The following is a 26903-nucleotide window of genomic DNA, read 5'->3' as shown; positions in this document are numbered from 1 at the left end:
TATCTTAGTCTCCTTTGTTTTCATGGCAATAGGGTCAGGATTTTAAAACTTTCTAAATTTCAGCTAAAGTTTTTAATCTCTTACAAAATGGGAGTTCAGTATAAAGCGAATTAGTAAATACGTAATAGAATATTAGATATTTTAAAAAAATTAAATATGAAAGTTATTAGATAATAGAAGATATATAATTAATGAATAATTGAAGTGGAAAGTGAGCTAATAATAGAATACACCCGTAGGGAATGTAACTCCTTTTAATCATTGATTCAGCCTTCTCCTGGGTTTATCCCATTTGTCATCTTCATGCATTTTGTTAAAACCACAAGTTGAATCATTAAATGAAGTTAATTAAGCAAAAAGGTAAAATGAATGAATATGATAGTGCACTGCATTCCTTTGTGTAATGGCCCCCACACAGCTGCGGGCTGTGCAACTTATAATTAATCTTTTGTGTGTTGAATTTTGAATATTAATTTCTTTTTAAGTAAGTATTAAGTAAGACCATACATTTCAAGAAATAATCACCTATTGACAAAAAAGCTAAGTGGCATTTTACTGCTGAGATGTTTGCATGCTGGCAGAGATGCATAGACTTGAACCTCTAACTGTGATTCTACTCATCGCAGGATTCCTTTAATAGTGTGATCAGATATTCTAGCCCAAATGAAACGTGGTCATTGATAAGGCATTGGTAAACTGCTTGTAGAGTACTGTATACAATATTGGTTTCATTTCAGGAAGCTGTTCAGAGAATGTTTACCAGACACGTACCTGGAAAGGAAGAGCTGTTTTCTGAAGGAAAAGTTAGACTTTTTTTTTTCTGCTGGTGTTCATTGAAGCATACATGATCCTAAGGGATCTTGACAGGGTGGATGTGGAGTTAATGTTACCCCTTGTGAAAGAATCAAAATCTATTGGTCAGTGCTTAAAAGCAGAGTTGACTAAGATAGATGACGCTCCATTTTTCCTCTCTTGCTAGTTGGAGTTTGGAATTCTCTTCCTCCAAGGGTGGTGGAGGCAGAATATTCAAAAGAGTTTTAAGGCAGAGCTGGGTGGATTCTCAGCAAACAAGGGGCGAAAAGTTACTGAGAGTAGGTACTAATGCAGAGTTGAGGTTACAGTCCAATGATTTACATTTTGCAATTTAAATGTTTGTGTGAAGCTGAATGGCGTACTCTATATTATTTTTTAATCTTTAAGATACTTACCCTTTTTTAATACCTGAGACAAGCTGACATAAATACAAATATATTTTCCTGTTCTTTGACCTGATCTATGGGAACAACATTCATATCAAACTCAATTTGCTTAAGCATTATTTTTTAAAAATATTTTTCCACTGGTAAATTATAAAAGACTTTTATTTTAAATCTTTCAATCCCTTTATTAAGAGTGATGAGTGAAGAAGACAATAATCAAAGGGATAAATGTCTGAGATATTTTATGTTCTACAGATAGACTTCACTATTGCCTAACTTGCCATGATTATTTTTACTTAAACATTCATTAAGTTTGGATGGATTTGCACTGGAGTTTTTAAGAAGTAAAACTGAGACTTATTTGATCATTGCAAACCAAATTACTACTTTTCTTACTTAGAAATTAATTGATCTGGATTCAATATTTGAAATTAAGTTGCATATTAAACCTTTCAGGCAAAGTTCAAATTTTCCATTTTGCCTCATCAATGACACTAGAAGCCCAAATATATCTTCTGCCTTTTCATTTAAATGGTTCAGTTATATTTGTGGCTAATATCTTTGGAAACTTGGCTTTTGAAGAAAATAACTCCATTTTGAAGGTGCTGACTCAGGCTGAGGTTTGCAATTTGTTTTACTGCAAGTGACCATACCCAGTAAGTGAGCTTAAAAGGTGAGCTGAGAAGATGCCAAAGTTTAACTTTTAAATCACCTATAGCAATTCTATATGGTGTAATATATATTTTTTTCTGTTTGGATGAATAAAGATTGGAAGATTACGGTTATGATTTGTAGTTAATTGTGATAGTGAGAAAGTGGTACGAGATATTCAGATTCTTTATCAGAATCTGAAATCGAAGTCTCCTTGGGAATAAAAGTGAAAAATTGACTTGATCATGGAAAGATCCACTCTGACTCTGAACATGATCCAGTGCCAAGCTCTTACTTGATTTTTCTCTCTGTCACCCCGAGGCATTTGCAGAATGTCATGCCTGTACAACATCATTCACTTAGATTTGACATTCACGGATGTCAAAGATATAAAGTCCTTCGTCCTGCAGCAACCCCATCCCCTAATTGACTGACATCACTAACTGACTGACCATGAAGCTAATTAGAGTGAAGCACTTCCTAATACTGTCCACTCACTTTTTAAAATCATAATGACATTGAGTCAGTATGATCTGGAAAATATCTCATTCATCTTCGGCCAGTTTCGCTTGCTCACTTCCAAGTGTCGAACCAGCAGTCACAGCCCAGTTAAATTGTCTTGGATTAAATACAAAAGTGGGCTGAGCTGATCCGAAGTAGAACATAAGACATTGCACAACCTAGACCCAACACACATGGTAAATCAGCCTTGACTAATGTAGAATTATTGTGCAATTGGAAAATGAGCTTTTTGTTCACTCACTCATTTTGTCTCTAAGTTTTTCATTTTGTCTCATTGAGCTGCTAAATATGATTGGTTAGAAACTGGTTAATTTAACCTATATTGATCTTCCTTTGACCTTTCTTCCCTCTTCCCACCATTGTTACTCCTACAGTCATTTTGTGGAATTCTTCTTGAATCTGAATTTCATATGATCATCTGGCCATAATGCAGATAGTTTGTGCACAGAACGAACTTATAATATAAAAGCAGGAGTTTTGTTATCATGGACCTGGAAACTAGCTGTGAATGAGGTGTAGAATTAACCTCATCTCTCCAGTAGTAATGGGAATACTGTTAAACGTAATAAGAAAAACAGATTTTGATTGATTACTGCACTGGACTATGAGCTAATTTTATGGCATTTTCTTGTACTGCTGTAAAAATGGTACTAATTTAAAGAAAGGCACAGCGGGGGACAGCATTGTGGGAATCAGTGGCTATGATATATAACCATATAACAATTACAGCACGGAAACAGGCCATCTCGGCCCTTCTAGTCCGTGCCGAACGCTTACTCTTACCTAGCCCCATCTACCTGCACTCAGCCCATAACCCTCCATTCCTTTCCTGTCCGTATACCTAACCAATTTTTTTTTAAATGACAAAATCAAACCTGCCTTTACCACTTCTACTGGAAGCTCGTTCCACACAGCTACCACTCTCTGAGTAAAGAAGTTTCCCCTAAACTTTTGCCCCTTAACTCTCAACTCATGTCCTCTTGTTTGAATCTCCCCTACTCTCAATGGAAAAAGCCTATCCACGTCAACTCTATTTATCCCCCTCATAATTTTAAATACCTCTGTCAAGTCCCCCCACTGATGATATGTATTGTTTCATCATTGGTGTTGCCTTGTTCACAAGGATGGTTTTGGCATTAACGCATATCCTGCTTTAGGTAAACAAATCTCAGCTACAATTCTTATGCATTTCTGGGATGTGCTATTTGGCAGGATCAATTTAGAGTGTATACAAGAGCTGATCAGTTGATGCAGTTAGAGCTACATATAGGCTTTATCACGTAAAGAGAGCAGATTATTGGATTGGATTGTATTTGATTGTAATCAAGTAGCTTCCTAGTCACCACTATTGCTGATATTTCCCAGTTTATTGAAGCAATTCCCCTGCTAATGTGGTGAGATTCAAACTTGTGCCCACCACAGCCCCTCTCCAGCTCTCATCATTAACTCAGGCTACTAGATACTCATGCAGCAACTGAACTTCTGTTCTACTCTGTCTTGCTCTCTGTCTTTGTATTTTCATACTTGAGAGAGAGTAAGATTAACAATGCTCACTGTTTAACAACTGTTTCCAAGCATTTGAATTGATCTTGACTGAAGGCTTTTATTGTTGAATTCATTTTCATAAACACAAAGCGAACAACTTGAACAATAGCAAGTGGACCAAGTGGAATAGACTCTTTGTAGTTCACCCTCTGATGGAAAACGTACTGTACTATTCCTGTTCTCTCATGGGCAGCTCTGTCTTTCCTGCCTAAAATGTGGAAGCCGTTTATATCAATCATGCACTCAATACTGCATGTTTTTGTGGTGACTAGGAAGTTACTTATTTATGTGGAAAACAACCCACTACACTAAATGAATAGATCCATCAAAATCTGTTCTATTCCGTGTACATGACATAATTGTTAAAGAAAGCAAGCAGTTCTCGTAGTCACAGATCTAACCTTGCCATTATTCAAGCTAGTGTTTATATGTATGCTAAGGAATATCTGTTTTTTTTAAAATAAAGTTTCTGTTAATTTTTCAGAAGTCAGAAAAGGGAGCTACTGATTATCTAGTTACTTGTGCATTTTGTGATGGGCCACTTGTTAAGTGTATGCAGTGTGTAATAAAGCTGCCGCAACACATACTCGGTTGACTTGTGCCATTGCTCCCTCTGGCTGTCAAGAAGCATATTGCAGATCTGAACTACACAACGTCCATGTTTTTCACAAGAGATAAGGACACAGATTTTCTAAGTATTTTAAAACAATTGTGCATACCTCTAAGGCTGCTGGCAGTAACATGAACGCTGCAATGACATACAGTGGTCAACCTCTCCATGGGTATAATGACTTCTATGTGTGTATCAGCTTGTCAAAACAAGCATAGTTTGCTTTTGATTTACTGCATATTTACCGGGAGATTGACGAGCTTCTGACTTCACTCACCATCTATAGCAGCTGGTGGCTAGTGGTTATCACTGAAGCAGAAAGCAGCAGAGTTGTCAGCAACTTACTCATGCCTTGGGCCTCCAGCCCAGCTGCACATCCGGATCATGCTCAAACTCCTGGTTTTGGCTCCACATCTAACTAAATCTCTGGACCTCTGGTTCCATTTCCAGTTGCTTGCTCTCTGGCTGTAACACCAGCCTTGTAGCTAATGTACCCAGTGTGCAGCTATGTACCTCCCTTGCCTATTAAAACACTAACTATCACAGGACCTGGGAAGAGGCTATACATAAAAACAATAGCAACACACATCAAAGTTGCTGGTGGACACAGCAGGCCAGGCAGCATCTCTAGGAAGAGGTACAGTTGGCATTTCAGGCCGAGACCCTTCGTCAGGACTGAAACGTCTCGGCCTGAAATGTCGACTGCACCTCTTCCTAGAGATGCTGCCTGGCCTGCTGCGTTCACCAGCAACTTTGATGTGTGTTGCTTGAATTTCCAGTATCTGCAGAATTCCTGTTGTTTACATAAAAACAATAGATTCATTTTTACAAATTTCTAATGCTAACAAAAAGAAATCCATCCCATGGATTCCTCACCCAGGCTCAGGCTGCACAGTGGCTGCTGATATTTGCAGCATTTGTTATCAAATGCATTCCACATTATTGCAAACAGGATTCAGCAGACACTGTGAAGAGTATAAACTTTCAATTTGTAAGCACTCCCATAGGATTTGTTGTATAGCATATGCTACCTCTGTTAATTATACAGCTTTTAAATCACCAAGACAAACCTACAGGTCAGCTGTTGATAAATGGGGTTAATACAGCACCTTTATTTCCTGCGGAGCATCAAGAAAGCTCACCTCTGTCCCAGGATATTGACGGACTTTTACCGCTGTACCATTGAGAGTGTACTCACCAACTGTATCTCAGTGTGGTGTGGCAATTGTCCCATTTCAGACTGCAAAGCACTCCAGCGTGTGGTGAAAACTGCCCAGCGGATTATTGGCACACAATTGCCCACCATCGAGAAGATCTGCCATAAACGCAGCCTGAGCAGGGCGAAACGCATTATCAAGGATCCATCTCACTCTAACCATGGACTTTTTACTCTCCTACCATCCGGTAGGCGCTACAGGAGCCTCCGCTCCCGCACCAGCAGGCACAGGAAGAGCTTCTTCCCTGAGGCTGTGGCCCTGCTGAACGTCACATCATAGCGCTAAGCAGTATTACACCCATATTGTATTGTCTCAGTACTTTAATATTTGTGTGCTGTAGCACTTACTTTTTATTCACAGTTATTTTGTAAATAACACTGCATTTCATTGGCTTTGTATCTGTACTTGGCACAATGACAATAAAGTTGAATCTAATCTAATATAGCTGGGTACTTGATGGTCAGCATGGATGTGATGGGTTGAAGAGCCTCTTTCTGTGCTTTGTTTGCATGTAATGTCTGTGTATTCCCTTTCACTTATCCCACTTTCAATTTCCCAATCTTTTCTCCATTGTAATAAGTCCCAAACTAAGTTACAGTGATTGTTTTTTATCCAATGCCCATGTGTATAGCAGTAGGCCAGTGGTGTAGTGGCAACTGCACCAGACTTTAAGGCAAGTGGTCCACCTGGCTCCTTGTACGTTTTCCATCTGTGCCGCGTTGAACATCGAGCTAGCAACTCAGCCTCATAAAAGAATCAGGCAAATGCTAAAGAAGGAGCAAGGTTGCTGTCCGATGCACCTCAAGGTGTGGAAAGGAAAAACAACAACCTGTGTATAGTGACAAATAAAATCATTGTACAAGGTTCAACTGCTGGAACAGATCTACCTGTTTTTCCTAAGATGAAGTGGGAATTTAGAATGTGAAAAATATTCTTGTAAAATATTTTAATAACTTTCAGCATTTATAATTTAGACTGCACATTTTACTTACAGTATTGAATTCATGTCCTGGTTGATCTATATTGATCTAGCACTGCACTTGCATGCTTGAATTTGAACAGCTGTTACAAAATAATAATTGGCAAAACCTCCCTTGTTTTTGTTGTCTTCATCTCATTATTACAAAGGAAGATGAAAGGTGTCTTTAATATTGAATGATACTCCAGTACGCTGGTTCTGTTTCAAAAAAATGTTAAACTAGATCAGCTTGCCAAGAATGTTATTGTATTTTCCCCTCCATAAAAGACCCAGCTTGTTCTGTGTTGCATTTTTACATGGAATTTTCTTTGTATCTCAGTTGTCTTAAAGTAAATATATGCATAAAATTATACCATGACTTAATTTATCTATGTTTATAAAGCTTTAAACCCCATTTTTTCATGTGAACTTCAAATCCTTGAACCTTGCATATTCAGTAATACTGCAGTGCAAAATGAGCAAAAAAGAGAAAAAAAATCAGGAAAAAAAGAAAAATTATAATTGAAGAGGAAGAAGTCTTAAGAAGCATAAGGGGTGTGCTCAAGTCTTGTTACAGATAGCTTATCCTTGCTCAATGTTCAGATTCTGGAATGGTGGAATGGTCTGGTGGAAGGGTACATAGCAACTCTTGACAATGTTCAGTCGAGAAATGGATGCTCTGTTCAGGGAGCATTTGAAAGCATGTGGTGTAGCTCCTCTTCATTACATGTCCTTTTCAATAATTAAACAAAATGTTTCATTTGCAAAGATAAAGTTGAATGTATATTATTATTGTTGCAAGCATTATTATTTAGCCCCTTATGCCACTTAAGGAAGTTATTGCTGACTAGGATTAGCCATCAAGTTGTAGTAGATCTGTTAGTTACACAGCAACATAAACTCAGCATATTTTGGTACTACCTTGTAAAATTCGGTGTTGCTTGCAAATAGAAAGACAAGTCTAAGTGCTCCTTAGGGCAGAGGGGAAGCATGAGACAAGTCAGCACCTTATGGCACACGTCGTGATTCTGCAGCATTTTTGACACAACATTAAATTGCAAAGTAAACTATCAGGTTAACACAGAATGGGTTTTGGAAAACTTCATTAATTGATAAAAATCTAAAACGTCTGTCCACACAAGTTGCAGACCAGATCATGAGTTTAGGGAAGCTCTCTTTTCTGCATGTTTAAGGCAAAAGCACTAAAGCTTTGCTATTAATCATGGAGTTGAGGCGGTAAGCTAGATCCTGATGATAGCTGATTTGAAAGTGAGGCTGTTGAGAGATGCTGCCACTCTCTTTGTACCACAAACATAAACCGTACCTGTCTATATTTTCTATTTCAATAAATGTCTTGTGTAGCAATGCTATGTAAATCAGTTCACAGTTATATTTTTTGTGTAAAACTGTTGTAAGGCATATGAAAACTAATGTATTTGCTTCTGTGTTCCTGCTTGAAATTGTAATTATTTAATTGCTTGCATGGATATTCTTTGTAATGCTGATTTGCTTTTTCTTCATAAAATTGGAGCACTTGAAGTCAGCATGAAAACAGGTCCTTCAGCCCACCAAGTCCGTACAGACGCTTAATCACCCATTTTCGCCAGTAACATTTTGAAAAGTCCAGTCATTGTCTTTTGTACTGCCACAAATGCTGCTTCCTAACCAATTCCAATCCCTTTATTTTTCATCAATTTTCTCCCAGACAGAATAGTTACACTATGCTTAATTCTTGCTATGAAATTCATGTTGCAAGTTATATAAAGTATTGGTTCGGCCACCTAAGAAGTGTTGTGTGCATTTTGGTTGCCACATTACAGGAAAGGTGTGGGGGCTTTAAAGAGAGTGCAGAAGAGGTTCAAAAGAATGTTAACCTGGCTTAGAGCGAATAAGGTATAAGGAACATTGGACAAACTTAAATTTTTTTTTGGAGTTTTATCTGCGGTAACCCTGATAAACTATTAGATTATGAGAGGCATAGACAGGGTATATGGTTAGAATCTTCCTTGCAGGGCAGAAATGTCAAATACTGAAGCACATACCTTTAAGGTGAGGGGGGGATTTTTTTACATCGAGCATTGTGGGTACCTGGAGCTTGCTGCCAGAAGTCGTGACAGTAAATGTTTAAGAAGCACTTAGACAGAGAAGTGAACAGGCAGGGATTAGAGAGATCTAACCCACATGCAGGCAGGTATGTAGTTTAAACTGACATCGCAGTTGGCACAGGAATCATAGGTCATTGCACCTGCTCTTGTGCTGTACTGTCCTATATTAACCTCTCCTCTCAGGAATCAGTCTTGTAAATCTTTGTTGCATTACTTCTAACACAAATGCATTTTCACTAAATAGGAGATCAGATAGCTTCTGACTAAAGCCCTATGTTGTTTGCACCTAGGTACTTGCTCGTAGATGCCCTCCTCTTCGCAAAACAAAAGAAACAACATGTTATTTGCCCTAAATTACTTGTTATACCTGCGTCAAGGGTTTATTTCTTTTTAAAGGGGACTTCAAATCTCTCTAATCGCAAAAATACAACACTTTCATTCGGTTCTTCCTTTCTTCTTGCTAGTGTGGATAACTTCATATTTCTTCTCATTATCGTCCATCTGCTATCTGTTTGTGTGCTTATTTAATATGTCTGCTTGAGGGCCTCTGCTGGTCAGGGTTGACCATGGATATTGAGTCCTAGCTGTCTATGTGATACACAAGCCAGGGCAGTACCATATGGAGAGCAAGCTATTGCCCATGCAGCAGGCTCCCCCTTTCCATGTAGTTGATGAATCCAAAGGAACAGCAAAAATGGATACAGTTTGGTTCCAGCAGCGTAACAGGAGTTGCCATTCAGTGTTGAACTCAATGTAGAATTGTTTAGGGACTCCAGCTCCAGATTTTTCGTCAGGGTTTCCTCCTGAAGCCTTCTCCATGAGTGGGTATAGCCAAAAGGCCATAGAGGTTAGAGATCGAAGCTTTCCTTCTCCTAGATAAGCTGCCAACTATGGCTGATATGCCCCATCTGCCTGAAGCAACTGGTTTTAAGGTGCCAGTAGCCCATTTAAGCCCCTTCTCTTGTTTGTAGAAATGGCTCTGCTGGACTTGGTAGCTAAGCCGTAAGTGAAGTGCAGGGGTTGTTCTTGCTTGGTCAGAGGCTATTTGTCATGCACACTATTGAGAGCACTTAGTAGGTAATGGGAACTTATCCCTATTACCACTTCTGGTTATTACAAACTTAAAGAACCAAAAGTTTGCTTACCTTTGCATATACCATGGTCCCAAGAAGTTGTTTTCTAAATTGTCTACAAAGCATGAATAAATTGGGACACACTACATTCAGTCCCTTCATCCAAACCATTATTTGGCTAAACCCTGCAGACTCTGTTTCCAATGGGAACTGCTGGCATTCCACCATTCTGCTCCTGTGTTCCTTCATTGAATCCAAAACAGTGAGTTTTGTTGGTTTCATTAAAGTGGAGAATTGACCCACAAATTCTAGAACCAGTTACTCTTGGCTATACATCGGTTTCAGTGGAAATTCTAGTTTTCCAGTTTAAGCAACGGGGGCTGGGGGAAGGGCAACGTTCCCCCTTTATTTTTACAGCTGCGTGGACCAACCATTGCTCTGAGCAGGAAAGGTTTACACGGCCTGAAAACTGTACAGCACTTCAATTTTTTTTTGTAATGTGCATACTTTGAATTTTTAGAATGAAAATTGAAAAATCACATACTTTTGATTTTATTTATTGAATGGTATAATGAAGTACAGTATAACAAAAATTCTTTTATATTTTGTAGACTTAGATGGTGTCTGTGTTCAGTGGGCCAGCAGTTTATTAACAATCAGCTGCTAACTTCCATTCTGTGTTTATTGTTACAATTTGTAAGGGTTGTAAGTTGAAACACTTAATGTAAATATGTTGAAGCTTTAAAATGTTTCAAAGTAAAGGTTGTGGTAGGTTTGTTACTTAGAAAAATTATGGATTATACTCATTAACACATAATTACAAGATATTTCACAAATTATATTAACAGATTTATTACCATAATTTCAAAATTATATTAGTAGTATATAAAATAAAATTCTAACTGTGCGGCAACAAAGGTTATGTGCACAGGAGTATTTCAGTTAATGTGCGGCTGCACACTGGAGCAACTTAGAGGTAGCAGTGGGCGGGGGGAGGTAAAGTTTGATTATTTAGCCTTCGTTTATTTCTAATTTTGTTAGCATTAATTCAGTCAGTGTTCCCAGTACCTTTTCCTCTGGAGATCAGTTTACATAACCAACTGCTTTGTGTCTTTTAAAGACTGATGAAAAATAACTCTAAACTAATTTATTTCCTTTGCTCTGTTTGTTTATAGGTAAATAACAAGAGTAGCATGGTCTGTGTATTTTCCTGCATAAGCTAGAAATCTGAAACTTTATATGTAAACTAGGTTTAGCATATAGATGTGCATTATAATCTCAGCTTTTCTGACCCCTCCCCCACTGCATACCTTTCATTATTTGCCATATGTGCATCCAAACAACCCTGAAATGCGTTGTTTCCATCAACAACTTACAATGGGCTTGGAGCCATGCTTCTGGCACCAACATAGCATGCCTGCTACTTACTAACCAATATATCTTTCGATTGTGGGAGGAACCCATACCATCTGGAAGAAATCTACACAGTCACAGGGAGAATGTACAAACTCCTTAAAGACATAGGCAGCAATTGAATCTAGAATGTTGACATTGTAAACCGTGCTGTTCATCAATATGCCATACCTTCTTGAAATTACTTTGGGAATAGTGTAGTTTGGTGAGCCATGGCTGGTTCTCAGGAATGCACTGTAAGACACGGCTGAGGGCCCAAAGGCAGTGATTTTAGTGTTCAACTGTGTATTCAGCTGCACATCCTTTGGTTTCAGGCCCCAGTGCTCCATCATGTGTCGCCCATAATCCACCACCAAGATGATCTGTTTGGAAGAGGTGGCAGCTCCCCTTTTCATCCAGCTTGCCGTTCTTGTAGATCTAATCAAAAAGCTCTCCATCTAACACACATTCCTTTGTTGTGAATATGTATGTTGGGGTACCGATCACTTGGTATAGTTTGATATGTGGACGTCTGAAACATTTGAAGTTCTGGATCTTGCAGTGGATTTTGACAACATCTTGTCAGCTATCCAGGAATCTTCTCGCAGTTCAGGATCTTCTCCGCCACCTTGTGCAGGGTTAGCTTGTGCATCCCCACCTTCGCCTTCCAATGCTAAGCATGTACCCAATTCATAATGTTTCTTCTTCACCCACCTACCCTCCACCTCTGTAAACCAAAGGGAATTTTAATTTTATCCATTGAAAACTGATGAGATTGATTTCAAATTTGTATTTGAGGTATTAAATATTTGAGCAGGCCTGACCTGATTACTTTTAATCTACTTGAAATACAAAGAGAAACTGAAAATTTGTGCAGAGTTTCTGTTGGAGACCAGCTATGCTTAAACTAGTTAGACAAATATGATAATAAACTTGATTCCAATTTGTTGTTGAGTATAGTGGCTTATAAGATATAATACTTTTGTTTCTCTTTTCCTCTTATATTTGGTCCAACTCTTCTGTAGAGTCCTTGTTTCTCAATGGGATTTACCTTAGCGGTGGACTGGTTTCTTTCTTGCAAAAAATCCCCCTAAAGTGCCAGGCAGTGACTATCCTCAACATGAAGCAATCTACAATGACAGTCAATAAGGTTATGATCGCCATTTCACCAACCGTTATTATCCTGGGAGTCTCTACTATAAAGAAACTAATATGGGCCAGCCTCATAAATACAACTGTTACAAGAGCTGCATATCCTGTGTGAGTTACTTAGCTCATGATAATCTAGGCCATTCCACCATCTAAAGGCACAAGTCAGAAGCATTATTAAATGCTCTCCACTTCCCTGGATGAGCACAGCATCAATAATTCTAAAGGAGTTTGATACTATTAAAGGACAAAACAGCTTGACTGGCACTCCATTTACCACCTTGAGTATTCATTCCCCGCACCACTGGCATGCAGTAGCTGCAAGGTGTGCAAACTGCAAAATGTACTGCATACCCTGCCCAGGCTTCTTAAGCCGTGTCTCCCAAATCCACAGCCTCTGCTATCAAGGGATAAGAGCCACAACCCTCCCTGAGGGCTCCACTCCAACTCAACACCATCCTGACTGATAATTACTCTTCCTCATTGTTGCTAGTCTAAATCCTGGAACTCCTAAGGCCATTGGTTTGAGCAATAAATGTGAGGCCTTGCCAACAGTACTCAAGTCTGACAAATGATTAGAATAAACACATCAGCAAAACTGTTGCTAAAGGGAGAATCTTCACCAAAAGAGTATATTTAAAATGTGTGCATCGCACATGTATTACGTAGTTAAGTTCAAATAGCAATTGTTTGTTTTCCTTCACTTGAACAAACCACCCCAAGAATATAGTGCAGTGGAAGAACACTGGAGGAATAGATTTCAGTATTTGTCGTATACATTTAAAAAGTAGAGTTTCCGAACTTTGTTATAGATAGTGTTAAAGAATCTTATGGTCCAGATGGTGTGTCCAAATTCTTTTTGCTGAATACAAGCATTGCTTAATGGTAACTTAAGGAAATCTTTCCAAAAGAACTTAAATTCTCCTTTCATTCTGCTTCATGAGCTTCAAGAGAGAAGAAGGCTGTTATGGAAGTACAATACCTTTTCTCCATTTCTCTTTCATCTCCTTTCTTTCCCAACCTCAAAATACAGAACGATGTAACACAGTTATACTAATATACATAATTATGATTACATGTTGGAAAAATGAAAATTCTGTAAAACAACTCATACCGATCTGTGAGCCAAGGCATGATGTTTTCATCTGATAACAATAAAAGAAATTAGCAATAAAAACATATTACTAGCATTGCACATTTGAGCAGATTATCTGCAAAACAATTAAATCATAGTTCAATATTTTTATGAAATTCAGTAAATATATATTTTTTCCTTAACTGATGTAAAATAAAAATCACGAGTTGATTTTAAAAAATTGAATGATGAATCACTATTGAGTCTCGGAGCTCAATATTAACCAGATGTATACAGACCCCTGGACCTGAGACAGAGCCGGTGAATTAAAAAGAAATGAAAAGCCCAGCAAATGGCTTCCTGTGCTGGTTTGGCAGAAAATGATACTGCAGTAAGCCCAGTGTTGCAAAGCTAAAACAGCCGTAGAATGTGCTGAGACCACTTTGAGACATTTATAAAAGAAAATAATGTTCAATATCAAAAATTTTGAAGAGATTGATTGTGTTGATTTTAAGTGATAGCTCATGGAGGTATAAAGATGTTAAAAATCACCCACAAAAGATTTCGCATCTTAAGGGTCTTTTTTGATCATTTGTTAGCAGTTAAATCCAATCTTGTTAATGCGCATTATAATTATTTTGAAGTAACTTAATAGTAGTAAGTGATTCTTTAAAAATTCCACAATTGGAAAACTTATTGCCGGTTGAAGCACTCTTGTCCGAAGTTCTTTCATTCAACAATCCCCATAGCACAGTGCATTTTGGATTGGCATTCATGTCTATGCTAATCTGCTAATGCTAACTAGGATATAAAATTCGATAAAATCTGTACTAGTTTGTAGTTAATTAATTTAGCAGTACAGATTTTGCACTCTCAGGCAACATTACCGATTTGCGGGTTCTTGTAAGTTGGGAGTGTTCAGAACTTAAAAAGAGCAGCTTTTTTTGCTCAGAGGTAGTGAGCAGGAGGCAATTTCTGCGGTCCAGAACCAATCAGGTCCCAAGGCTACTGCATGAGAGTTTCTACCTGTACATATTTGAAGATATGAATAAAATTAACACAAGTACATACATACTGATGTGCATACAGACATGCACAAGAAATAGTGCTTGTTCTAAATTTCCCGAGGTCTTACTTTCCAAATGCATGAGTGTTTGTCAGTGGAGTTTTTAAACTCAAAACCAAACAAGGACATGCAGATGGACTTGTCTGTCAATCTGTTATATTACAACATTCTTCCAAACTAAAGTTGGATTTATAAATTCTGAAGCATAATTCGAGATAAGTAGATACTATACTCTGCACTGAATTATTAATGTATATTTTGAGGCATTCATTTGTTTTCATTGAGGGATATTTATATTTGGAAGCACATGGATCTTTACTAGTTGTTACAGTGTCTTTATAGTTGGCTTATTCACAAGATATGGACATCTCTGCTAATGCTGGGATATTGTTATCCGTTCCTAATTGTCCTTAATCTGAGACAGCAATTACAAGTCAATCACATTGGCAGATCTGGAATTGCATAAAGTCCAGATTCTTTGAAGGATATTACTGAACCTAATGAGAATTTTATAAATCATTTAAAATATTTAAGCTAGAACCTTAGATTTTAATAGCATGTTCAGATAGTATGTAAGCAATAACTTAGGTTGCTATCCACCCGATCCTCCCAAAATATTGCTGCAATGTTTTCTATCCAAATGCTTTCTGAGAATTCAGCATTTCTTTGACTTTCAACATTTTCATTTTCTGCACTCCACTTTTTAATTTAAGTCCTAATTTTCGGGTTTACTTCTGAAATTCCTCTATCTTTGTAGCATATTATATTTTTCAACAGCCTTGAAAGTTTACTTGCCCAAATTTTAATGTTCCAAATATTACTTCCTTTTTGGTTTAAAAAATTAAAATGTGATAATCAGCTGAACGGCTATGTCAAGGGAATTGTAAAATACAATTTGTTGTGGCTGGCTTTACTTAAAACCTGTTGCATTTGTAAAGCTGATGTAAACAATGGCATTCATCATATTACTATTCGAAGGCTAAAGTTTGAACAAAACAGTTACGATATCTCATTTGATGTAGATCTATGTTTTTTTGCTGTATTTTTTACACCACCTGCCATCATCCCACTTCTGAACATCAAAAAAATCACTGTGTAGATAAATTGTTTTTACAGATTAAGGTTAAGGTTACATTGACAGAAATATAGATGTCAGTCCTTTACACATTCTTCATATTTTACTTTCATTTCTATTTCGCATGGTCATATTGTTAAGAAGTTACAAAGTAATATTATTTTAGAAATTAAAATCAGCAATGAATATTAATACATAATAAAAGCCATCACTGCTAAAATGGTGAACAGCGATCAGCTCCTGATTGTTAGCCATGAAATGTTCTCGTGTGTGTTGTGTTAGTGCAACGGATCCTGAGCTGATTAAAGTGCTTGGTGCATCAACTTTACTACCCCACCTCCCGGTTTTAGCACAAAGCACAATGGCATGCTAATGGTTAGAGCATGTAGGACCAAGCATTCCCTAATCAACACCATTCTCCAGGATCTAATTTAATGGTTTAACGTGGCGCATTTATTTCTTTTGACGCAGGTCTACTGCCCTGACTGCTTGCGGGTTTATGAAACTGCAATTCTGTTTCAATCCATTCTGTCGACATTTAGAAAATTCTAAATTAGGCAGCTCGTGCTCTCTGCATGCTAATGCAGGATTAGAAGCAGCACACTCAGCAGATGGATTAAGGCAGTAAAATTCAAATAACTTTTACAAGAATGCGATTGCTATTCATATATTACACCGATTGAAGCAAGCAGGAGAATTTTCAGTTTCTTTCTCCTAAATAGACTTGAGCTTAGCCAAACATCATTCAAACCATTTGTGCACATCTCGTTTTTATGGCCATATTTTCTAATCTTACCATGCAAGTATGCTATCTGTCATTTAATAATGCTAATTTCATTTCTGAAAATGGCGAACATCTATTAAGACTCCTTTCCCCACCCGCGCGATCTTTTCTTGACACTCAGCACATTGAATCATCTTTTAAAATAAATCACCAGAACTGGAAGGTGATCAATAGAAGGATTTAATGTACTGTTGTTTAACTCTTTCCTTGCTGCATGCCCTTCTGTTGAGTCACTGCAGCAAGAGTCTGCCAACAAAAAAAAGCTAAGTTTTTTAAGCACTACGGATGAGAATGCAGCGTTGTGAAGCTGCCGACAGTATGCAATGTGTATAAATCACATCAGTCTTTAGAAATGCATTCCGTTCTTGTTGCAGAAGTTATGACATAATGTACTTCAATTCTCTTTCTTTTCCCCTATTTTGGATTTATTGCAGGCATTTCCAAAATTCTTTGCCAGTATAAGTTTCACTGCATACTGCTCATCACATATAGTAGTACTATTCCCTGTTTTCTTTTCCCTTCCCCCTCTCTCTTTCACTCCCTTTCGCTCGTTCTCGTTCTCTCTCTCTCTCTCTCTCTCTCACTCTCACTCTCACTCAGTCGCGCGCACACATACGCACACTTTTTCTCTTGATCTCATTCATTCACTTGTGTGTGTGCGCGTATATATATACACACACACACACACACACACACACAGAGCAAGATTATGCTTTATGCTTTACGGTAATTAGCAGACTCGTCTGCACTTCCACCATTTTATAGAATTTACAGTATCACAGCATGCAGAAAAGAGTGTTTATAAATAAACAGAAAATGTCTTGAAGTGGAACGAGCCCTCGCTGATTTCACTCGGATGAAAAGGTTGATGATTTTTCTTCCGTTATAAATTAATTCAACTCTTCTCAAAAAATCCCTTTTTATTGCCTTTTAACATTTTGGCACAGTACAAATTGGTGCTTTTACAAGATAAACCTGTAAAGTCTGATATTGGGCTTAGAAAGAATTTCCATATAAATATGATTGACTGCATCCTCATAGCACTGGCTTTAAAAATTACAGAATGCCCTTTTAAATTGGTTCGGCCCATTTTTTTCCAAAGTCACGAAAGCGTCTTGAACAGCTTTCTCTTCTTAAACATAAGTTACAGGTTAGAAAATAGTTTATTTTTATATATATATCTATATATATATATATATATATATAATCACTTTTTTAAATCAGCCATGGTTGCTTTGATATAAGCATATACAAGAAAACAGTCTTGGGTTCTGCACTTTTTACAAAATTCTGACAACTTGTGCATTCTATTGCAGATATATATATATTATATATACATATGTATATTACATATTATATATATTATATATATATTATATATTTTACATACATATATAATGTACAGGTCAGATCTGAGTCTCCTGAACCTTTTCCTTGGTGTGTGTCTGCAAAATAAAGGGCTCAGGTATTGTGTTGAGCGAGTTACCCAGGCTGTTCTCTGTCCAGTGAGCCCCATGTGCTGGTTTGTACGTGTTATAGTTCATGTGGTCGTGGACCGAGGGTACGACAACAGCTCCTTCGGATGGCGTGAGATCCTCCTCCATGTTAATGATCTCTGTAGTCCTGGCTGCTGCCACCGTGCTCCGTTGTTGGTGCCGCTTGCGAAGTTTGTAAAACACTATGAGCATTGCAGCTGCCAGCAGTGTTACAGCCACAAAACAACCGATGATGATTTTCGTGGTTTTCATGACTTCATCTAGGCTGGTGCGAGTTGTGTCCATGGCGGCCAGTGTCGGGACCACCACCACTGTTTTGGGACTCCTCGTGCTTTGCAGTAGCACCGTTGGAGTTGAGATGAACGCTGGCTTGTATGTGGGTGGCGTCGACAGAAACGGCGGAACTTTAGTCCTGACGGTTTCGGGTGTTGTTTCCACGGTAACTGTGGAAAAGTAGGTGTAATTTGAAGTGTTGATCTCTGCCATGCTGACTCTGAGGAAGGCAGATGCGTCGGCATTCCCTGCAACGTTGGTGACCATACATTTGTAGTTACCAGCATCTGTTATTAAAACGTGCAAGAAGTATAGGGTTCCATTGTTAAATACAGACATACGGGGATGTGTTGAGCCATGACTCAATACCGTGTTATTTGGCAACAACCACCTTACAGATGACATGGAGGATGTTCGACATTTCAGTTTGGCTGTTCTCCCTTCAGAGATGTTTAGGTTCTGTGGTGGCTCCAGTATAACTGGTCGTGAGCATTGGAAAGTGCCTTGTTCTACTTCGGTCAAGTACTTTCCCCTCATGTGAAGCGGGGAGTGGCACCGGCCACAGCAGGTAGAGTTTGTGGGGATGTACTCTCGCAGCCACCAGGTGAGCCAGAGGATATCGCAGTCGCAATTCCATGGGTTGTGGTGTAAGTGCAACTCCACCAGGTATCTCAGTGGTGCAAACAGATCATGTGGCAGTGAAGTAAGGTTGTTGTGGGCCAGGTTTAGTTCCACTAGTGCAGTGAGGTCATCAAAGGCATTCCGCTCAATCAGATTGACTTGCGAATTCATAAGCCAGAGCTTTTTTAATGATTTAAGCCCCTGAAATGACCCTGGTTTAATTGCAGGGAAATGGTTACTGGACATTTCCAGCTCTTCTAATCTCACCAGTGGTGTGAGATTTGGCATGTCTCTCAGGTTACACATCCCCAGGTTAAGGTATTTTAAATTAATTAGGCCCTCAAAAGCACCATCCAAAATGTATTCTAGTTTTCTGAGTTCCCCAAGATCCAGGCGCAGCAGTGATGGCACCCTGTTGAAAGCATATGATGGAATGCTTTCGATGGGATTGTTCCTGAGCCACAATTCACGCAGTTTTGAAAAGGACTCGAATGCGCCACTTGGTATCACAGTCAGTCTATTCTCAAACAACTCCAGTGTGTTAAGGCTAGTCAGTCCATTAAATGCACCAACCTCTATTTGCCGGATGGAATTCCGGCCGAGCTGTAAGACCTCCATATGGTACAGATGTCGAAAGGTGTCTGCCTTGATAAGCTGGATGTTATTTTCCATGAGATTGAGGTACCGGGTATTAGAAGGGATCCCTTGAGGGACCTCTTTGAGTCCACGGCGAGTGCAGACGACTTTGCTGAAGTGATTACTGCAGGAGCAGATTTCTGGACAACTCTGTTCTCTGTTTGATGCTTCGCACATACTCCACATCCGTACCGTGAGGTAGACAAGAAGAACCAGGGCAGTATTCCAGGTGTGATGCACAGTTACCTGCCACAAGAGATTCATGATGTGGCACATTCATAATTCACCATAGTCTGGGAACGGCACTGATTTGAAAATCGGCTCTACCCCGGCACAGCAGGCTACCAGTGCCTGTAGCGGTCGACAGTGAAAGGGAGAGGGGGTGGGGTTGGGGAAAGAGGAGAGCGATGCAATGAGGACGGCCTGTCACACCTACCTCTACAAAAGTGCAGTCCCTGGTTTTCATGCACTAGATACTAGTGCTATTTCTCCTTCCCTTAAAAAAGATAAAGGATTCACAAAATGGCTCCTAATAAATCCAAACCAGTAAGTAGAAAGGACCAACAGAGGTGAGGCCCGATCGGCTACGCAGGTGCATGCATCCTCTCTGCCCCAGAGAGCAGCGCCATCAACAGTCGTGATTTTTGTCCTCTGAGTTGAGAAAGCTGTCGAGTGAGCTCCATCGCTGATAAAGCATCCAGGCACTCTGCTTCGTGTAAAGCACTTCGTTTGTTTCTTTCTCCCACCTCTCTACTGCTGTAACCAGCTGCTTTCTTGGTAGCTTTGCTCTCTAATCTATTTCGCTCTCCTCTCTGCCAGGGTCGGCTGATTTAAAAACAGCTACGAGCAGCATATTGCAGTCAGCAGCTTAACTAGCCAGTTCTCCACCAGCAGACGCAGCAGCTGCAGGCTACCTCCCGCACAGTTAGCAATAATCCGTTGATTGCTCCAAGGGGAGGGGGGAGGCGATTGGAGGAGGAAAAGATTGTTGGAGAGCGCTCTCTTTCTCTCACTGATGAAATGAAAATCTTCGCTGATGAGCCTTTTTTTAAGATCTTGGCAGAATTAGCATCATAACAGAAGGAAATAAAGATCCTGTTCTCTTCCCACTGTGATATCCTTTTTTTTTAATGTTGAGGTAGTGAGTTATGTCAGTTTCCTTTTAGTCTTTTGTCCTGTTAGTAACGTCTTTGTTGGCCAGTGACTTAACAGCTGCAGCAAAAACCTCTGTCTTCTGGAACAATTTATTTCTTTTTCTCGTCTCCCTTTGCAGGCAACCACACAGGCTGCGCTCTCATTTCTTTGTCCTTCACTCTGAACGTGAATGTATTGCTGACGCATGTCGTAATAAGCGGTACATTGGTGTGATGCAGTACTCGTATGTATGAGCAAGCTACACTGTACCACCAACCCCCACCTCCAATTTTTTCATCCTTCCCCCTGCCCTGCTGTCCTGCCCTATTGGAGTTACTGATAAATGCTTATGGTGGTGTTGTATTTTAGGGAAATTTGTAATTTGCAAAGGGGACAGCAGTTCATTCTCTATAATGCTGTTGATACTTTGGTCTGTGTGGCGTGCATGTGATGTGCTGGCTGAGTCTTTCAAGTAGCAAATCTGTTGCAGTGATCTAAGCTAGTTTACTGTCCTGAGTCCCTGTTGGGATAAACACGAATTGATGTTTCAAGTGCTGGGGGCCAATGAGCTGCAATTGGTCAGCTGGCTGCCAGAGTAACGTCATCCCTTATAATGCTGAGCTAGCTGCTCTATGGATGGCAAGACAATCTGTTAGGTGAGGAGAGAAATGCTCCCACATAGTATAGAATGGGAAGAGAAAAGAGAGTAGGTAAAATGGAATCATCATTCTGAACTGCCTAACTGCAACAAAAGTACAACTATCTTGATTAACTTTTAAATGCTCACATTTTCAACTTTCAATTTCTAATGTGACCAGTAGCTCTACCAATTTTGGGTTCTTGTGGATTTCCAATGTTTTGTCAGTTGTGTGCCAGCAAGTTGTAATTAATACAATGGCCAATATTGGTGCACAACTTAAATGAGGTAATAGAACTGGCTATATGTGTATGCAGGAATTAGTTATAAGTAGCCTTAGTTGTCATATGTAGAGTGTTATGGATTTGACCTTGGAGTGGATTCATCAAGAAAGTCTGCCCTGTTGAATCATTGAATGATATTGGTCATTATCCAGTCATGGACAAGAATAAATAGCATGACAGAAAGATGGTTGATCTAATAATTAAGTAAGTTAGATTGGTAGTGAGAAAGAATCATGGTTCACAGAAACATAGAAAACTGACAGCACAATACAGGCCCTTTGGCCTACAAAGCTGTGCTGAACATGTCCTTACCTGAGAAATTACCTAGGATTACCCATAGCCCTCTATTTTTCTGAGCTCCATATACCTGTCCAGGAGTCTCTTAAAAGACCCTACCATATCTGCTTCCACCACCGTCGTCAGCAGCCCATTCCACGCACTCACCACTCTCTGCATAAAAAAAACTTAACCCTGATATCTCCTCTTTACCTACTTCCAAGCACCTTAAAACTGTGCCCTCTCGTGCTTGCCATTTCAGTCTTAGGGAAAAAGCCCCTGTCTATCCACACGGTCAATGCCTCTCATTATCTTGTACACCTCTATCAGGTCACCTCTCATCCTCCGTCGTTCTAAGGAGAAAAGTCCGAGTTCACTCAACCTATTCTCATAAGGCATGCTCTCCAATCCAGGCAACATCCTTGTAAATCTCCTCTGCACCCTTTCTATGGTTTCCACATCCTTCCTATGGTTTCCACATCCTTCCTATAGTGAGGTGACCAGACTGAGGACAGTACTCCAAATGGGATCTGACCAGGGTCCTTTTTAGCTGCAACATTACCTCTTTGCTTCTAAACTTGAATCCCACGATTGATGAAGGCCAGTGCACCTTATGCTTTCTTAACCACAGAGTCACCTGTGCAGCAGCCTTGAGTGTCCTGTGGACTCGGACTCCAAGATCCTTCTGATCCTCCACACTGCCAAGAGTCACACCATTAATACTACATTCTGTCATCATATTTGACCTACCAAAATGAACCACCTCACACTTATCTGGGTTGAACTGCATCTGCCACTTCTCAGCCCATTTTTACATCCTATCAATGTCCTGCTGTAACCTCTGACAGCCTTCTGCACTATCCACAACACCCCTAGTTCAGATCATTGGGAAATTGCTTGGAGATGAGGAATAATGAATGGGAGAAAAAAAAATGTTGGGAGTTGTTTACTGTTGCCCCTAACTTGGGCAGACAATAGATCAGGATCTTATTGTGGCTTATAACAAAGAAAATGCAATAAATTTTATTTAGCTTACGCTAAGATATACTTGAGGAGGAGATGCAGTTGTGTTCCCATCTTGAGAACAGTTCAGAAGTTCAAAGTTCAAAGTAAGTTTATTATCAAAGTACACATATGTCACCATATACAACCCTGAGATTCGTTTTCTTGCCGTCATACTGTAATCCAGAACTATAATAGAATCAATGACAGACCACACCAAATGGTGGACAAACAACCAATGTGCAAAAGAAGACACACTACAAATACAAAAGAAAAAGTAATAATAATAAAAAATAAATAAGCAATAAATATTGAGGACATAGGATGAAGAGTCCTTGAAAGTGAGTCTAGAGGTTGTGGAAACATTTCAGTGATGGTACAAGTGAAGTTAAGTGAAGTTATCCCCTTTGGTTCAAGTGCCTGGTGGTTGAGAAGTAATAACTGCTTCTGAACCTGATAGTGTGAATCCTGAGGCTCCTGTACCACGTTCCTGATGGCAGCAGTGAGAAGTCAGCAGAGCCTGGGTGATGGGGATCCCTGACAGTGGATGCTGCCTTCCAGCAATAGCACTCCGTGTAGACGTGCTGAATGGTAAGGAGTGCTTTACCTATGTTGGACTGGGTCGTATCCACTACTTGTGTAGGATTTTCTGTCAAAGGGCATTGGTGTTTCCATGTCAGGTTATGATACAACCAGTCAATATATTCTGCACTACACATCTATAGAAGTTTGTCAAATTTTAAATGATGTCATTCTGAATCTTCGCAAACTTCTGAAGAGGTGCTGTCGAGCTTTCTTCATAATTCCATTTGCATGTTCGGCCCAGGACAGGTCCTCAGAAATAACACCAAGGAATTTAAAGTTGCTGACCCTCTTCACCTTTGATCCTCCAATGAGGGCTGGCTCATGGACATCTTGGTTTCCTCCTTCTGAAACCAATAACACTGGACAACAAAGATTATGCTTCTTGAATACTTTTGTGTGTATCTTTTGGATTGTGGGCTGCTGATCATGAAGATCACCATGAAATTTCCCTATTTCGCATCATTTATGTGAAATCATCTATATTTGTTATTTCAATTCATAACTCAAGTCAGATTAACTGATGCTAAGATTAAGGAAGGCATTTTTGTTGGTCCACAAATCAAACAGGTCATCAAACAAATACAGGCAATTTGAAAAACTTCTAGAGGGATGGGAGAAAATTGCATGGAAGGTATTGAAGGATGTTGTTGAAAATTTTCTTGGCAATTACAGAGCACCAAACTATGTGCAGCTGGTTGACAACATACTTCAAGCATACAAAGCCATGAAGTGCAACATGTCACTAAAGATTCATTTTCTGTATCTCCATTTTGACTTCTTCCCTGCAAATCTTGACACTGTCAGTGATGAGTATGGTGAAAGGTTTCATCAGGATATTGTGGTCATGAAGAAATAGTATCAGGACATCTGGAATCCATCAATACTAGCTGATTATTGTTGGATACTTCAGCAAGAAGCCTCATACACTGAGAACAAATGAAAATCATCAACAAAACATTTTTAGCTTTGTTGAACTATTACAAATAATCAGTCAACACACACAAAAAATGCTGGTGAACGCAGCAGGCCAGGCAGCATCTATAGGAAGAGGTACAGTCGACGTTTCAGGCCAAGACCCTTCATCAGGACTAACTGAAAGAAGAGATAGTAAGAGATTTGAAAGTGGGAGGGGGAGGGGAGATCCAAAATGATAGGAGAAGACAGGAGGGGGAGGGATGGAGCTAAGAACTGGAAAGTTGATGAGCAAAAGGGATATGAGGCTGGAGAAAGGAGAGAGTCATGGGACGGGAGGCCTGGGGAGAAAGAAAGTGGTAGGGGAGCCCAGAGGATGGGTAAAGAGTTATAGCGAGAGGGACAGAGGGAGAAAAAAGAGAGGGAAGTGGGGGGGAGAGAGAAGAATAAATAAATTAATTAATAAGGGATGGGATACGAAGAGGAGGTGGAGCATTAACAGAAGTTAGAGAAGTCAGTGTTCATGCTATCAGGTTGGAAGCTACCCAGACAGAATATAAGGTGTTGTTCCTCCAACCTGAGTGTGGCTTCATCTTGACAGTAGAGGAGGCCGTGGATAGACATATCAGAATGGGAATGGGACGTGGGATTAAAATGTGTGGCCACTGAGAGATCCTGCTTTCTCTGGCAGACAGAGCGTAGTTGTTCAGCGAAACGGTCTCCCAGCCTGTGTCGGGTCTCGCCAATATATAGAAAGCCACATTGGGAGCACCGGACGCAGTATATCGTCCCAGCCGATTCACAGGTGAAGTGTCGCCTCACCTGGAAAGACTGTCTGGGGCCCTGAATGGTGGTGAGGGAGAAAGTGTAAGGGCATGTGTAGCACTTGTTCTGCTTACAAGGATAAGTGCCGGGAGGGAGATTGGTGGGAAGGGATGGGGGGTATGAATGGACAAGGGAGTTGCGTAGGGAGCGATCTTTGCAGAAAGCGGGGGGGGGGAGGGAAAGATGTGCTTAGTGGTGTACCGTTATACAATTAAACACATTATATTCAATAAAAAGTTAATTTCTTGTTTCTCCAAATTCCTACAAGATACAACTAGTCTGAAATTATATTTGTGTTCAGCTTCAAGCAATCTATCATAAACAAAAAAAAATCTGAGGAAGCAAGACTTCTGAAAAAATTTGTTTCCTTGGTCTTGCTGACATTGTGTGAAAGGTTGTTGGGGCACCACTCTGCCAAATTTTCAATCTCCCTCTTATATGCTAATTCGTCACCGCTTTTGATTGACCCAGGGACAGTGTCGTCAGCATACTTGAATATGGCATTGGAGCTGTACATAGCTACACTTTAATAAGTGTAAAGCGAGAAGAGCACACAGTCTTGTGGTGCACCTGTGGAAGAATTGTTGCTGCCAATCTGAGCTGACTAAGTCTGCAAGTGAGGAAATAGAAGATCCAATTGCAAAAAGGACGTATTGAAACCAAGGTCCTAAAGGCGATGATGGTATTGAATGTGGAGCTGTAGTCGATGAAGAACATCCTGATGTGTACATCTTTGCTGTCCAGATATTCTAGGGTTGAGTGAAGTACCAATGAAATTGCATCTGTTGTGAACCTTTCAAGCTTGTAGGCAAATTGGAGCAGATCTACACGTTTGTAGGTTGTTTCATTATCAACCTCTCGAAACTTCATCAAAGTAGATATAAGTGCTACTGAGTGATAGTCATAGAGCCAAGTTACCAGATTCTTTTTGGGCACTGGTATAATTGAAGTTTACGTGAAGCAAGTGGGTACTTCAGACTGTGGAACACTCCAGCCAGTTGATCATCACAAGTCTTCAGTACTTGGCCGGGTACCCTATCTGGACTAGATGCTTTCCATGGGTTCATCCCCCTGAAGGATGCTCTCATGTTGGCCTAGTGATAGCTCCTACATGTTTTGACTATCAAAGTGAGCATAGATGGCACTGAGCTCATCTGGAAGCGATGTCCTCGTGTCACCTATGTTGCTTGATTTCACTTTGTAAGAGGTAATTGTATTCAGCCCTGCACAGTTGTTTGAGCAACCTTCAATGATTGAAGTTTAGTCTGGAATTGCCAATTCACCCATGAAATGGCTTTCCAGAAATCATATCTGGACGACTTGTATCTTAATTGATCACAAGACCTGAATGCCTCTGATCCTTCCCTCTGAAGATTTTGGATCTTATGGTTCATCCAGGAATTCTGCTGGGTGAAAACTGAATGATTTTGTGGGACACACTTGTCTTAAGTCTACATTTGAAGAACAGTATATAAATGACTGCCTCATTGTGATGAATCATCTGGGAAAGGGTGATCAAAAGTGAAAGCATTTCTTATTCAGTTTTAAAGTGACAATTTTGAGTTCATTAACTGAAATTTAAATAAACACAGCTACACAGAGAAGAGTTGTTTAAGGCACATTGGGAAATGAGACTAAAAGGTGATGAGTAAGTAATGGTATACACTTGAAGAAATATGTATTTGTAATAAACCTGTAGACTGAGAAATTTTTAGAAATCAGAGATGATAATTAAAACAATTTTAAATGGTTGGGGTTAGTATATGAATGTAAACTAGCAGATAACACAAAAACAGGTTGT

General features: G+C 39.6%; 2 protein-coding genes across 2 annotated transcripts in view; one reads left to right on the top strand and one right to left on the bottom strand.

The window, feature by feature from the left end:
* The window catches only part of snd1 (staphylococcal nuclease and tudor domain containing 1), a 952477-nt gene that overhangs the window by 471504 nt on the left and 454070 nt on the right, over positions 1-26903 (top strand). The window lies entirely within an intron of this gene.
* lrrc4.2 (leucine rich repeat containing 4.2) lies at positions 12211-22307 on the bottom strand. The gene has a single exon (XM_063072966.1). It carries the CDS (start codon positions 19721-19723, stop codon positions 17828-17830), a length of 1896 nt encoding a protein of 631 aa, XP_062929036.1. The 5' UTR covers positions 19724-22307; the 3' UTR covers positions 12211-17827.

The sequence above is a fragment of the Mobula hypostoma genome, chromosome 20 (assembly GCF_963921235.1).
Source record: "Mobula hypostoma chromosome 20, sMobHyp1.1, whole genome shotgun sequence".
NCBI classification, from domain to species: domain Eukaryota; kingdom Metazoa; phylum Chordata; class Chondrichthyes; order Myliobatiformes; family Myliobatidae; genus Mobula; species Mobula hypostoma.
The sequence above is the reverse complement of the archived record's forward strand: the minus strand, read 5'-3'. Positions and strand labels throughout refer to the sequence as shown.